At 36.7% G+C, this 16,001-nt stretch overlaps 2 protein-coding genes across 2 annotated transcripts; both read left to right on the top strand.

Moving 5' to 3' along the window:
* The first annotated feature begins 6,557 nt into the window (after positions 1-6,557).
* Positions 6,558-8,732, top strand: LOC125217058 (uncharacterized). Its single transcript, XM_048118883.2, has 3 exons — positions 6,558-6,604; positions 6,708-7,396; positions 7,462-8,732. Exons 2-3 carry the CDS (start codon positions 7,036-7,038, stop codon positions 8,610-8,612), a joined length of 1,512 nt encoding a protein of 503 aa, XP_047974840.1. The 5' UTR covers positions 6,558-6,604; positions 6,708-7,035; the 3' UTR covers positions 8,613-8,732.
* A 3,584-nt stretch (positions 8,733-12,316) lies between these two features.
* On the top strand, positions 12,317-14,430 carry LOC125209981 (Tetratricopeptide repeat (TPR)-like superfamily protein). Its single transcript, XM_048109557.2, has one exon. It carries the CDS (start codon positions 12,399-12,401, stop codon positions 14,316-14,318), a length of 1,920 nt encoding a protein of 639 aa, XP_047965514.2. The 5' UTR covers positions 12,317-12,398; the 3' UTR covers positions 14,319-14,430.
* The last annotated feature ends 1,571 nt before the right edge of the window (positions 14,431-16,001 follow it).

Raw genomic sequence — 16,001 nt, forward strand, 5'->3', positions numbered from 1 at the left:
TAAAGAAAGTAGAATTTTGGAAAGTGAAGAATTAGATTAAAAACTATGAAATCCTAAAAATCAAAACAGTAAATTAACAGTTTTTATTTACAATATAAGACTAATATTTTAATATATTGCGTGTTATAATGAACTAAGATAGGAACTCTAATATCTTAGAAAGAAAAAGAGAACATATTAATTTTATAGTTTTAATGTATAAAATAGGTGAGTTTAAAATATATAATTAGTATTTTTTATAAGATTTGATGTAATGTTTTAAAGATCAAGAATTTAAATAATTAATATTAGAAAGTGAAGAATTAAAAATATTAGAAACTGTTAATTAGCATCAAATTTTAATTTATTGCATGATATATGGATTGAGTTAAAAGCTATAATATTCTAAAAATAAAAAGAGAAAGTATTAGATATATAGTCTTAAATAATAAATATATGAGTTAAGAATATGAGATTATTTTTATTAAAGTGACCATACCATTCCAAAATTTAAGAATTTATAGAAATTAATATTTTGAAAGGAAAATAATTTAAATTAAAACAAAATCAAACCGTAAGCTCAATTAGTATTATTGCATATATAAAAATTTAACTTCTTCCATGCTATACCTAAATTGACCTAAGAACTTTGATATTTTAGAAAGAAAAATAAATTTTTAACTTTATAGCTTTAGTATTAAACAAATTAGTTAAAAAATCTGTTTTTTATGAGGTTTGAGATCTAAATATTAATAGATAAAGTAGGAGAGGAAAAAAAATTGAGAATACATTTTTATAAATAAAAATAATATTGATATTAACCAAAATAAACTTGACCAAAAGAAAAAGTAGTACTCCATAAATTTTATATCTGTATAATAGTGAAATTATTAAACGTTTTCATACTATTAATTCTTACACATTAGAAAATTTTTAGGTATTCAATATACTTTTTCTTATAAATTTCTGAAAGATTTAATTATCATAAGATTCACCCAACTTTGCTTAAATATGCCGTCAACATATATTTCCCATGATTAAGGTATTCTAATTCATGACCTCATTTAATACTCATTATTAATGGTTTAGGGGCAAAATGTAAAAATAATCAAAAACTAAATATATGGTGAAAATTACTATTATATCCCCATTATGGCATTATTATGGCTTGGAGACATTATGTCTCTAAAACATTTTCCAATACTCAATATATACGAATTGATATAGGATTTAATATAGGAATATCTCACAAATCCTATAGGATAAATATCCACTAAAGGGAGGTGATCAATTGCTAACTAATTACTCCCTCCATCCCATAAAAGTTGAGTCGTATTCCTTTTTAGTCCGTCCCATAAAAGTTGAGTCATTTCCTTTTCTAACAAAAGACAAAACATCCAATCACTCTTACTTTATTCCATCATTTACTTTACTCTCTCTTATCTTTTCTACTTTTTTCATCTCTCATATTTATTTAATATAAATTCTTAATCTCCGTGCCCAAAAGTTTTGTCTCAACTTTTATGGGACGGAGGAAGTACAATCCAAAATTGAGACCAATTTTTAACCATTAGATTAGAAGATCTTGTGGTTGATATAATGCCAAGTGTAATATATTTTAAATTTAAATAATTATTAATTAAATTAAAAGGGTATTAATGTCAAATCCTATAGTAATTATAACTAATTACTTTCTCTCTCCTCAAAATCATCTCAAATCTTTAAATTTACGTAACTCTCTCAATTTAAATTATTTTTTAGCAAAAAATATATCAAATTAAAGATAATTTAATAAGGATTCCAACGAGATCTCAATTGCATATGTTCCGACGATGTTCGGGTGATGAAATTTGATAAATTATATTTCAATTTTCGTACATATTGATAAGCAGTTTTTATCAACAAATGCAACAAAAAATCTCAATATATTGTAGGCAAAATCTCAATATTATGCATGTCCAATCTCAATAAAAATGTGTTGATATTTTCTTGTCCTTGTGTTGATATTCTAATGTCATATTGTTGATATTTGTAATACACAATGTTGATATAAAAAAACACCCACAAAAATTATCATATGATAACATAATGACGATATTACCCTTTTGTTGATATTTTGTCTACTATTTATTGAGATTTGTGAGCTTTAATCCTATCCACTCATTTTAAAATCCAAGGGTGAAGATTTAATCTTGATTTTGAATTGGGGTGCTATAAGCATTAGAATAACACTCATCCACCAAATCCTATAATGTAAATATGTACGAAAAGAATTATTATCATGTTCCTATATATACCTAATTAATTCTTACACTTCATAAGCCGCCGTCAAAGTAATATGGAGAGAGAAGCTTGCAAGAAAGATTTGCAAAAAATATGGATACCGCAAGAAATATGGAGAGAGATCCTTACGAGACTCCCGATCAGATCTATTATGAGGTGCGGGAGAGTTTGTAAGTTATGGCGCGATTTAATAGAAAGGGATGGTCTGCTTGCGAAACAATTCTTGGCTTTCGTTCGTGAGGACAAGAAGGGGTATGCAGTTGCTGATGAGGATGGGCAATTCTCAATTGAACTTGCCCGGTTATTCAGCTGGTTCTCAGTATCATTTGGTAATTAGTTCAGTTAATGGTTTTCTTTTGATGTGGGATGGATTGGATGATAATCATGATATTCTTTTCGTAGTCAATCCAATGACTTGTGAATATATTGAGCTTCATTCTCTACCTGCACGTAGGTGTGTATATGGATTTGGAATGAGCAAAATAAGTGGACAATATAAGATTATATGTGTCGATGAATCTAGGTTTTGTCATGTGTATACTTTAGGAGGAGAATGTTCGTGGAGAAGGATTGTTGCATCAACGACTACTAGATTACCTGCACTGTCCTACTGGAGTGAATATAAACACAGACACTCGTTTGATTATGCTAGATTTTTTAACGGAAATATTCATTGGCTTGAATGTGATTTTGAGAATAATTATTTGGTTTGTTACTTTGATCTTGAAACAAAGCTCTTTACCAGTTTTCCTAGCCCCTTAATGAGCAAGTCTTGATTGTTCATGAAGATACACGTTCGATTATATTACATTTGGGATATCGGCTATGTGTTTTACAAGATCGGCTATGTTTATGTGATACAACATGTCCTACACTGGCCAAATTATGGAAGATGGTCAATTATGGAGATGCAAGTTCTTGGATAATGGAATATATCTTCAAATCACTGGTATATGTCACTCCGCTCAAGGTTTTAACGAATGGTGACTTGTTTTTCAATGGCAATAATAGATTATTTATCTACTCCAAAAACACCGAAGCTTTTGAAGGTTTTGCAACACGTGAATTTGGTTTTCTTGAACCACATCCCTATATTGAATTTCCTAGCATCATTATTTACACACCAAGTTTTTTTTCGCTCAAAACGTTGGGAATTCACAATGTTCAGACATTATGTCTTCATTAGGAATATTTCTGTACTTTCATAGATTTTTGTATACTTGTTAAACCAATCAAATTTTTATTCTCTGTACTATCTTTCAGTATTCTCCTTCATAGAATTTTATAGATTTTTGTATGTGTGTTAAACCATTAAAGTTTTTATTCTCCTTTATAGATTTTTGTTACTATCTTTCAGTATTTAATCCAAAAGTTCAAAATAAAGACTTTGTTGTGACAATTTTTTTTTCAACGTGGCTAAAGAATTAAAAACCTGGATTTTAATACCGACCTTACATAGGCCACACCACACGAGCAAAGGTTAAATTAAATGAGTATAGTATTAATTTATTGATTTTTATACGTGAAAAGAACAGAGTTATATACGCAATATGCCAATTTCAATGAAGACATGTTACTACGCCATATTTTTGGCCAAAGTGAAGATATAAGAAATTTTTAAAAAGTTAGTACTTCCTCTTTTGTGAAATAATGTCCCATTTTTTCATCTCGAGTGTCTATGATTTAATTACTTTTTTTCCCATTCTAAGTAGATAGTCTCCGTTATTCAATCAATTCACTCGCATTCAATTATAAAACCAATATATAAAAATAGGTCCACATTCTACTAACTCATTACTCCATTTTTTCTTAACTAGATCAAACAGTTTCTTAAAACTCGTACCGAGACAAAATGAGAATATAAATGACGGACGGAGGGAGTAATCGATTGACTAGAAAGCAGTCAAATTGTATTTTCCTTCAATTTTCCATATCAAAACAATTGCTTAGTATATCGTGAGATCTTGATTCCTATCGCAGTTAGGAGGTCTTCTTCTCCTAAATTATACAAATTTTATCTTCCTTAAATATACTCAGGATTTAATTTATTCATGTTGATTAGGATTTGATATAGGATTATGTCCCAAATCCTATACTATAAATATATACGAATTGATATAGGAATTAGTATAAATATGTCCGAATTAATATAGTATCACCATCAAGAAGCCGAAGTCGCCTAAGCCCGAGTTGGCTATTTGTCAAGTTTGGAGGCAAATTCAGTATGTCTTGTCACTCTCATACTCTCACACTTACACGGATGCTTACTTTCGGAAGAAATGAGAGGTGTGGGTATTGCAACAAAATCGCTCCGGGATTGGGAGATCAAGCGGCTTTCTCCTGTTGACAATGTGATTATTGGATTCATTTTTCTTGTGCAAGGGATTCATTCATATCCTCTCAGAATTGTAAGGTTTTCGAGGAAGTTAACGAAGAGATTATAGCCAAGGGGTTGAAGTAGATCGATGTACGTCCTTGTTTGTATTGTTATTATTAAGAGCATTGTGCCATTGTCTTGTCATGCAATACAAAAATCTCTCCCTACTTATATATTCATAACTCTAACAGTAATATCTCTCCCTACTTATATATTCATAACTCTAATAGTAATATCTGACACTTTGGGGGTGTTCGATTTGTAATATTGTATCCGTGATTAAATTTATAGTGTGTTTGGTTTATGAGATTCATCACAACTCAATTCTAGATGGATAATCATGGGAAAATTAATCTTAGCTAAACTCCAATGACTAAAATAATCTCACAACTCAATCTTAGATTATAATATAGTACAATATTATTAAATTATAATATAATACAATACTATTAAATTATACATAGCTTTATTTTTTAAAATATCATTATTACAAGGTTTGTTTTTTTTTTAATTCGGACAATTATAACATAGTACAATACTAGTATTAAATTATAAGAAAGCAAAAGCAGACAAATTAGCATCTTTCAGGATTGTATTTGTATAATAAAGGTGCAGACTTTGTTGCTGGAAAAGTAATACTCTATATATCTTATATACTTTGAGTATGGCTACAAATTTTAGTAGTACTACTACTACTTCAATTTACTCCTGGCATATTTTATGAAAAATATATTTTTGGCTACAAATGTGAGAGTGTGTTCTTCATTGACGCGAAATTATCAAACTACTTAGGTGGACATGTATATGAGACACTTAATTGTAGACGGACCAAAAGAAGAAATTTAAGACACTTATATATGCTCGATTTAGTTCACTTTTCAATTTTACTTATCCAAATGGGATAACTCATTAATATCTTGATTTTTTTTGTCTTTCACTCTAAGAATAAAGTTCAGACTTGCAGACTTTTGCTGCATGAAAAGAATTGCTCCACTAATGTAATATACTTTGAGTTTGGCAACGTGTTTTAGTACCTTAATTACTTTATGAAAAGGATATTAAGCCAGCTAGTTTGGGATTTGCTTGAGCACTTGTGATGACAATTTTTAAATTCAGTGAAAGGGCAAATTGAAAAAAATTATGAGGTTGTGATCAAATTCAGGTCATTCTGCAATTTTAAAAATATCAGTTACATCATAATTTTGATATTTTTCTTAATCATCACATGCTGAAATATTACGGCATGCAACGAACCTGGATTTATTGACATGTTACGTTCATGGGTAAAAATTAAAGAGGTGACTGAATAATTGTATTTAACGACATCATTTATGCAACTGAACATTTTGTCCACATAGTATTTTCAGTATGTCACGTCATGCATAATTTTCCCTCAAATATAATATTATGAGACAATCAAGAAAAATGTCAAAGTTATAATATTTAGCCATTTCTGCATACCCTTTATGAATACAATATTTTGGCAATAAATGTGAGAGTATTTTATATTGAGGCGGAATACTTTAGTTGGATACACTCCTTATTCGATCACTGACTAATCAATAGTGACATCACTACCGACACAATTTACAAAATAAAAAAGGAAACATGTAATTTTTTCTAAGACTTAGTCTAACAAAAAAAAAAAAAAACATACCGATGGCATCGAATTACAAGACTGATCACAAACATTCTCACAACCTATTAGAAGTACATTATTCTCTGACATTTGAACAAAGTGGATGTAGTGATATTGGATTGATATTCTTGGCCGATTAACCAAGTCAAGTATATATCTACTGTACATGATTTTGTGAAAGTAGCACGCATCATTATTCCATCTAAAACATGATTCACATATATATATATATATATATATATATATTGGAAGTTGTTGCCATCTTCTCCTCAAGAGACAAAATATTGAGAGGCACTTCCACATTTCGTCGACTTCTCTTATCTTAGGTTGGTATTTCTGAGTTAATCTCTTTTCTTTGTGCATATAACCCAATAGTGAGCTTGTCAACGTTTTAACACCACCTCTCATTCTCTGTTTTTTTAATCACAGGTGATATGGAGGGTGATACGCATTTCAGTCATCCTCATCCTTTGACTTCCTTTCTTGATGAGATGGAAATGGATGTTTCTGATAACTATCATTTTTGCAAAATTTGCGGATTGCCAATTCTATCCGCTCCCTCTTACACTTGCACCTTTGCTGCTTGTGATTTTTTTCTGCACAAATCATGTGCGCATAAATTCCTAAAAGAATTTATCCATCCCAATCATAGTCCCGATGAAGAAGACCACACCCTTCGTCTCCGAGAAGGAAGTCCCAATTTCACCTACAAATGTGAGGATTGCTACTTCAAAATGCATCCTCTGGCGCAGCTGCAATGTTTGGTGTTGAGATCAAAACCAAACACAAGAGCCATCCGCCTCATCCGCTCGTGGCTATTGGAAGAGAGACTTTGTCTCTGTGCGATGCCTGTGGAGAGAGGCATGGTGGTTTCTTCTTCTCGTGCCAACAATGTAATTTCTGGATTCATCAAGACTGCACCATACTGCCTACCTCTCTCAACATACTTTCTATTGCTTGGCCTTTCCTCCTCGGATATTCTATTCCTGCCATATTCCGACATTATAAGTGCATCGTTTGCCACGAATCCTTGCTTCATACCCATAATGCCATCTATTTATGTCCCGAAATCATGGAGTTTTCTCATGTCAGATGTGGACTCGACAAAATTCAGTCCAGTACGTAACGATCGTATATAACTCATTTAGACAACTTCGTATACTGATAATACTATTCATTGCAGAAACAAGGCTAGAGTTGATCCAACTGCCAGATGACGAGTTGGACACATTTCCAAGTTTGGAGATCCGTACATACTCGCAGAGAAACCAAACAGATAATATTGGTGATGGAGATAAGAAGCTTGCAATGGAGAATTTTCACAAGCATCCTTTGATCCTAGTTGGTGATGAGGAAGAGGATCATGATTATAATCACAAACTAGTGTGTGATATATGCATAAAGATCATTACTATTCCATCTCCATTTTACAGATGCTCTCAACAAACTGGAGGTTGCTCTTTCCTTGCCCATAAAGTCTGTGCAGAGCTTCTCCCCATTATCAAGTTTGAGATTCCAACTGGTTTTGACAGCGATTCACTAATGGCACAACCTTTTCTGTACCCGGACAAATCGTACTTCAGTTCAATATTTCTCTGTTTTTTCTGCTGCCTTCCTAGCAATGCACCTTGCTACTACTTTCCTGAAAATGATTTAGGTCCGTTGATGGTTGATCTATCATGCATGGCTGCCCCAATGATTATAAAGTACAGCTCACACAGCCAGCACCTTCTCTTTCGCACCTGCGGCCTTTGGCGGGCCTCCCCCGCCAGTTGTTGCATCCGTGGCTGCTCCAATTTTGATGTCTATCAATGCACTGTCTGCGATTTCTTCATTCATATAAGGTGCGCCTTACTACCAAAAATGGTTCATTTTCATGAATTCGATCAACATCCTCTGCATTTGATCACTACGGGTACTAGTAGTAGTGGTTGTGATCACGATTTCTGCGAGGTGTGCGAAGAAGGTATAGAGTGCAAGTATTGGTTCTACCATTGTGCAAAATGTGACTACTCTTTCCACGTAAACTGCATTCCCTCGCTTGGCTATTTGTCCAAAGTCAAGTTGGGAGGCAAATTTGATATTCCTTGTCACTCTCATCCTCTCACACTTAAACGGATGCTTACGTACGGAAGAAATGAGAAGTGTGGGCAATGCCACAAAATCATTCCGGGATTGGTGGATAAACCGGCTTTCTTCTGTTCACAATACGATTATTGGATTCATTTTACGTGTGCAAGGGATTCTTCATGCATACCTTCTCAAAATTATAGATCTGTGGTTTTCGGGGAAATCAATAAATTGTATGATACTGTGATACGAGCCATCATTTAATTAGTTTAGATATATTAGGGTTGTGCATATCTTTTCATATATTTTTTTCTTGTTCATTAAGTAGGTATTCAAGTATTATAAATAGGATAGATTGTTATCATTTTATGCATTCAATCGATCAATATAATTATTTTGGCCAAGTTCCATGTGTGATACGTTGAATCCTAAATTCTATACGCAATCGGGCTGCCCGATGGAATCTCTCCGCGCACAGCCGAAAACGTATATCTGATCTATAGCCATTGCCCAATGGGTTGGAACCCATGCACAGCCGCCCAGATTCTTATCCCCGCACACCCTAACGGGCGTCAGATTCTCTTTATCTTGTTATTTTCCGTTTTATCGGCTCATTAGGAATTTAGGTTCTTAACCTACTGCTTGTAAAGACTGAAAATTAATAGATACGTAGTATATATTGTTAGCAATTGAAACTAAAAAATATAATACAATCATCCCTCATCGATGCATAAAGAGAACTAAAATCACAGTCAAATGGCCCCTCCTCCTATCACTAATTGGTTTTAGAATGAAACTTACGGATTTATACCATATATTCAAATTGTGGAACAGATGGATTACTATGTTTAAGAAACTATACGTACTTGTTTATATAGTGATGCTGGTGAGTGTAGGGGTGGCAAAATGGGTACCGGGTAACAAATAATTCTCATAACAGGAAATGGGGCGAGATCGGGTAGTATGTATTAGAGTTTTGCGGATAGCGGGTATACCCGCAACCGCACAGGTACACCCGTTAGTCCCGATAATACCCAATATTATTAGTATTAGGTATATACAATCTTTTAATACTTTATAGATACTAAGTCTTCTAAGAGATCTTTTCAAACATTTTTATATTCCAGCGAATATTCGGTTGAAAACTCACCTGAACTAGTTATAGAGTTTCCCCTCACTTTTATTCCTAAATAATTCAAAGTTTACCATCAAAATTAATACAGTAAATTAATTAGAAAATATTGTTGCCTAGGGTTTTCAAATTTTCGATTTTAGTTAATTAGTAGTAACAAATATTTTATGTCCTATAAATTTATTCTCATATAAATTTATTTTTGGGTCGAGCATGGGTATCGGGTATGGGATACCCGACACGGGTATCGAGTAATCCCGATATGTTGCGAGGCAGGTATTGAGACAGCAAATTTGGCTAAAATCGGATACAGGTACCCGATTTGCCGAGTGCGGGTACCCGCGGGTAACCTGTTTCGCTACCCCTATTGGTGAGGTGTGTGTATTTAATGAATTAATTATTACTAAAAGAGCTTGGTTTTACAAAATTTGATGTTTTTATCTATTTTGAGGACAATATTATTTAACGCATACATACCAAAATCAAGAATCCCACTCTACCTACAGTTTTAATTTTCAAACAAATAAACATTCTATTTTTCCTAATTCTAGTGCACAAACTTTCTTCTTTGCTGCGAACTTTGATGAGTCGTGTCAAGAAACAGACCCATTAAAGGACATGCGAAGCCCCCATAAAAGGGTTAAGACGCACCGGATGCAAGACGCATTGGCCACCATCATCCAAAGCAAGGGAAGGATGCGAGGCTCGAGTAGTGTGGGTGTTGCAACCAAATCATTCCGGGATTGGTAGATCAAGCATGGCTTTCTCATATTCACAATGTGATTACTGGATTCATTTTTCATGTGTAAGAGATTCATCCACATCCTCTCATAATTGTACTTCCTTTGTTTTCGAGGAAATCGATGCACGGGATTGGAATAATATTCTTAAAGACTGAAGATTAATTGATACTACCTCCGGTCCCTCGTAGCATCCGTGAAATATTATAGTACTAATACATAGTTAAAGTGAAGAAAAAGTAAAATAAAAGATAAAATAATGAAAAAACTATAATAATGAAAAAAATCATACTCCCTCCGTCCCGGAGTATTAGACTCACTTCTTTTGGGCACATGATTTAAGGAATTGATATTTAAATAGTTAAAGTGGAGAGAGTAAAGTATGAGAGAGGGAAAAAGTAGGGGAGAGAAGAGAGAAAAAAAGTAGGTGGGGAATAAAATAAGATAGATGCTTTTTGCTAAAAAAGAAAATGAGTCTAATATGTTGGGACATCCCAAAAAGGAAAGTTGGTCTAATACCTTAGGACGGAGGGAGTAGTATTTACACACCTAGTTTTTTTTTCTCAAAACGCTGGGAATTCACAATGTTCAGTCGTTATGTTTTCATTAGGAATAGTTCTGTACTTTATTGATTTTTGTATGTTTGTTAAACCAATAAAGTTTTTATTCTCCTTTATAGATTTTTTGTACTATCTTTCAGTATTTAATCCAAAAGTTTCAAAATAAATACTTTGTTGTGACAATTTTTTTTTTCAACTTGGCTAAAGAATTAAAAACCTTGGATTTCAAAACATAGGCCACACGAGCAAAGGTTAAATGAATATAGTATTAACAAGCATACAAAAGATATTCTCTGTGAAAAGAACAGAGTTATATATACAGTATGCCAATTTTAATGAAGACATGTTTACTACGCCATATTTTTGGCCAATGTGAAGATATAATAATTTTTTTAAAAGTCTTCCTTCTTTATGAAATAATGTCTCATTTTACCTAGGGCTGGGGAATTATACCGAAATACCGGAATACCGGACTTACCGTACCGAAAAAATACCGAAAATACCGTTTTTTCGGTATACCGTAGTTTTCGGTACGGTATGATACCGTACCGATCTCTATCGGTACGGTAACGGTATTAGATTTCTCATACCGCGGTATACCGCGGTATACCGAAGATTCGGTATGCCGGTATATACCGGTATACCGAAGATTCGGTATATACCGATGCTTCGGTATACCGTGGTATACCGGTATACCGATTGATATATATAATATATAAATATATATTTATATATGTTATATTTAAACTAAATTTTAAAAAATAAGAATTTTTATTATAAAAAATAAAAGAATCAAAATTGGGAACCCTATTTTTTGAAGTAGTCTAAAACTAGATTTTTTTTTAATATTTTGGATATAATAGATTTTTTCACGGTATAATGGTATAACGGTATGCCATACCGCAAAACACGGTATAATGGTATATCGGAATGCCATATCGCAGTTCGGTATACCGCAAAAGTACGGCATACCGACGGCATACCGAAATGCGGTACGGTATACCGATAACACGGTATGGTAACGGTATGGAAAACTGCCATACCGAATTTCCGGTATACCGAACTCCGGTATACCGAAACTTACGGTACGGTATCGGTATGATTTTTGTCATACCGTAACTTTCGGTACGGTATACGGTATGGCACTCCCGGTACGGTATACCGTACCGAACCACCCCTAATTTTACCAGGGGTCTACGATTTAATTACTTTTTTCTCATTCTAAGTAAATAGTCTCCACCATTCAATCAATATATTCTCATTCTATTATAAAACAAATATATAAAAGTTATGTACATTCTAATAACTCATTATTCCATTTTTCTTCCCAAAGTTAAAAAATTTCTCAAAACTCAAAATTAAAAGAGAATATAAATGACAGGCAAGGGAGTCATGGATTGACTAGAAAGCAGACAAATTTTATTTTCCTTCAATTTCCCATAAATTAAAATATTACTCCGCACAAGACAATTATTAAAAACGATTACACTCTCCATTCTTTAAAAATGAGAATTCTGCCTTTTTGGAATTAAAAAAAATATTCTATTTGAGAAATTTGTTTCTATAATTTGGAAAAAAGGAAATCAATTTACCAAAAAATGGTTTCAATGTAAATGCAATGAAACAATTATCTCTGTTGAGCAGCTGCAAATCCCTTCGATCCCTCCAACAACTGCAAGCCCACGCCACCAAATCCTCCCTCGACACCGACCCTCTCTTCGCCGGCAAGCTCCTTCTTCACTGCGCCGTCCACATCTCCGACGCCCATGACTACGCCGAGCGCCTCCTCCTCCACGCCCCGAACCCCGACGCCTTCATGTACAACGCCGTCATCCGCGGCTTCTCCGATTCCGACTCCCCCCGCCGCTCCATCTCCACCTTCTCCCTCATGCTCAGGAATCTCAGCTCCCAAATCGACAGCTTCACCCTCGCATTCTCCCTCAAATCCGCCGCGAATCTCCGCTGCCTCCGCACCGGGGCTCAGCTGCACTGTCAGGCGCTGCTGCGTGGGCTCGAATCCCACATCTTCGTAGGGACTACCTTGGTCAGCATGTATGGTGAATGCGGCCGTGTTGAGTTTGCACGCGATGTGTTTGATGAAATTCCTGAGCCAAATACCGTGACGTGGAACGCGCTGCTGACGGCTTTCTTCCGGCGTGGAGATGTCGGGGGTGCGGAGAGGGTGTTTGCTGCGATTCCGGAGAAGAGCCCGACTTCGTATAACTTGATGCTGGGAGGGTACGCGAAATTGGGGGAGTTTGCGATTGCGGGGAAGGTGTTTGATGAAATGCCGGTCAAGGATGAGGTGTCGTGGAGCACGATGATTCTGGGGCAGGCGCAGCACGGCTGGTTCGAGGAGGCGTTTGCGTGTTTCCGGAGGCTGCGTGGGGCCGGGACGAGGCCGAATGAGGTGAGCTTAACCGGGGTTCTATCTGCTTGCGCTCAAGCAGGGGCGCTGGAGTTTGCGAAAATGGTGCATTGCTTTGTTGAGAAAGTTGGTTTGATTTGGATCACTCCTGTGAACAACGCGTTGATGGATACTTACTCCAAGTGCGGGAGCGTGGATATGGCTCGTCTCGTGTTTGAGAGGATGCCGGGGAAGAGGAGCATCGTCTCTTGGACAACGCTGATCGCGGGCCTAGCAATGCAAGGTCACGGTGAGGAAGCGCTTGCTCTGTTTCTTGAAATGGAGCGCTCTGGTGTCGAACCTGATGGGACCGCGTTCGTTGCCCTGCTCTACGCGTGCGCGCACGCTGGTCTGGTCGAGGAAGGGAGTGAGATGTTCGATAAAATTTCCAATCTATATAAGCTCGATCCTGAGATTGAGCATTATGGATGTATGGTTGATCTATACGGCCGGGCCGGCCAGCTCGCTCGTGCGTACGAATTCGTGACTCAGATGCCGATCCCCCCCAACGACGTCATCTGGCGGACGCTTCTTGGCGCGTGCAGCTTCCACGGAAACGTGCACCTCGCGGAGAAGGCAAGGGACAAGCTCTCGGAGATTGATCCAAACAACACTGGCGACCACGTCCTGCTGTCAAACATCTACGCCGTCGCAGGGAAGTGGAGGGACGCGGCCGTGGTGAGAAGGTCGATGGCGGAGCTCAAGCTGAGGAAAAGCCCGGGCTGGAGTAGGATCGAGGTCGATAAGATGGTGTATACGTTCGTAGCCGGTGTGAGGGAGGATGATGACGCGACGAGGGAGGCGTACGAGAAGCTCGGTGAGGTGATGTCAAGGATCCGGGTCGAAGGAGGGTACGTCCCGGAGGTTGTGAGCGTCCTGCACGACGTGGAGGAGGAGGAGAAGGAGGGCTCGGTGGCTGCGCACAGCGAGAAGCTGGCGGTCGCGTTCGGGATGGCGAGGTCGGGCGGGGCCCGGAGGGTCAGGGTTGTGAAGAACTTGAGAGTTTGTAGGGATTGCCATAATGTGATGAAGTTGATTTCAAAGGTTTATGAGTTAGAGATTGTGCTGAGAGATAGGAGTAGGTTTCATTGTTTCAAGAATGGGAATTGCTCTTGCAGAGATTATTGGTGAAATTACTTGAAAAAAAGTGTGATTTTTTTTATAAAGAGTGATCTACAAACATTGTCTCTGAATTTTAAAAATATCTCCAGTAGTCCATGGGCTAAGAGTTTATTTCAAAATTTGTCCTTTTGCACTGTTTACTTTCGTAAATGCCCTTTTGGGCTGCTGGACAATTTTGTTTTTTCATATTTTAACTGTTTCAATATTAGTGTGATGTACTAAATCTGATATTATTTTAAAATTATCTTCTTCTTCCCTTGCTATCCTTTACTTTTATTTTTTTTATTTCAATATTAGATTTAATTTTATAAAACTAAATTTAAAATTTGAATTTTTATATACCAATAAATTATTTTTAATTAAAATTATCAATAAGATGTGTTCTAATGTTTTATAAGAATGATGAGAGTAGGTAAATTTATTACTTTCTCCGTCCCTGAAAATTTGACACTTATTTCCTTTTTCGTTCGTCCCTAAAAATTTGTCACCTTCCACTTTTACCATTTTTGGTAGTGGACTATACATTCTACTAACTCATTCCTCACTCACATTTTATTTTAGAACTAATATATAAAAGTAAGCCCCACATGCCACAAACTTTTTCAACCCACTTTTTATTACATTTCTTAAAATTCGTGTCGGGTCAAATGGTGACGAATTTTGGGAGACGGATGGAGTAATTAATTTGTGTAAGAGCGTCTCCGGCGGCGCCCTTCCCACTAGGACTTCCACTAGGACTTCCCACAAAAACTTCCTGTCACGTCATCACTAGCCCTTCCCATTTTACTAGGACTTCCCACTAGGACTTCCCGCAATAAAATTAAATTCACAATTATTCAATTTACGGACTTAAAATGTCAACACGGAATACGGAAAAATTCGAATACTTCATTAAAAAAAATTACATAATTAAAAAAAAATACATAATACCTAAAAATTACATAATTATAAAAAGTCGAGAAATACAACCATCGGCTCTCACTCCTCCTCGTCCTCATCCCCGTCCTCGACCCCGTCGCCCGTGCCGCTGCCGCCTCCGACGTCCCCGCCCCCAATCTCGACGCCATAATCATCAATGGGTGGCATTCCTAAATCGCGCCGACATGTATCGACCACATCCTTGCATAGCCTTTTGTACACAGGATCGTGCGTGCTAAACCACTTACTCGTGCTCTGCATCAGGGTCTTCGTTAGTTGCGCACGGGAGAGACGGTCGTTATCTTCGCCTTCTTGGACCTCCGATTCGACCTCGTAGGACCCACTGCCGCTGCCGCTTCCCCTCGCCATCCGCTGCGCAGCCTTTTGCCCCATCGGGCGATGATGACGGCGAGAGTCTGATCGTGGTAGCGGGGCCACTTCCTCGGCTTCGGGGAGCTCGTGCGAACCAGCACTGCTGCTGTACTCACCGGAAGAGTTGATCTTCGTCCGCTTCCAGCCCGAGTCGACACCCACAGCAAACTTTTGCGAATCCCTGACCACGAGAAAGGCCTCCCATTGGTCAAAATCTTTGAACTTCAATTCTTTGTCGGGTACTGGGCCAAGGCTCGTTTCCTCACATCATCCTCAGACATGCCACTGGTTGCCATGCGCATGTTGTTTTGGTAGAGGGCAGCAAAACGACTGAGTTTAGGCCTCAACCGAAGCCATGTTTCCGGCATTGCTCAGAAGTGCGAGGCTTCGCCCCAGACGGTT

This window comes from Salvia hispanica, chromosome 3, assembly GCF_029641045.1.
Source record: "Salvia hispanica isolate PSC_SH4W2 chromosome 3, Shi_PSC_v1, whole genome shotgun sequence".
Taxonomy (NCBI): domain Eukaryota; kingdom Viridiplantae; phylum Streptophyta; class Magnoliopsida; order Lamiales; family Lamiaceae; genus Salvia; species Salvia hispanica.

What these genes read in the sequence shown, in the direction of transcription:
- LOC125217058 (XM_048118883.2), top strand. Translation starts at nt 7,036, where the DNA reads ATGTTTGGTGTTGAGATCAAAACCAAACACAAGAGCCATCCGCCTCAT. An exon ending in ACTCGACAAAATTCAGTCCA is followed by an intron (nt 7,397 to 7,461) that starts GTACGTAACGAT and finishes TATTCATTGCAG; the next exon opens with AAACAAGGCTAGAGTTGATC.
- LOC125209981 (XM_048109557.2), top strand. Translation starts at nt 12,399, where the DNA reads ATGAAACAATTATCTCTGTTGAGCAGCTGCAAATCCCTTCGATCCCTC.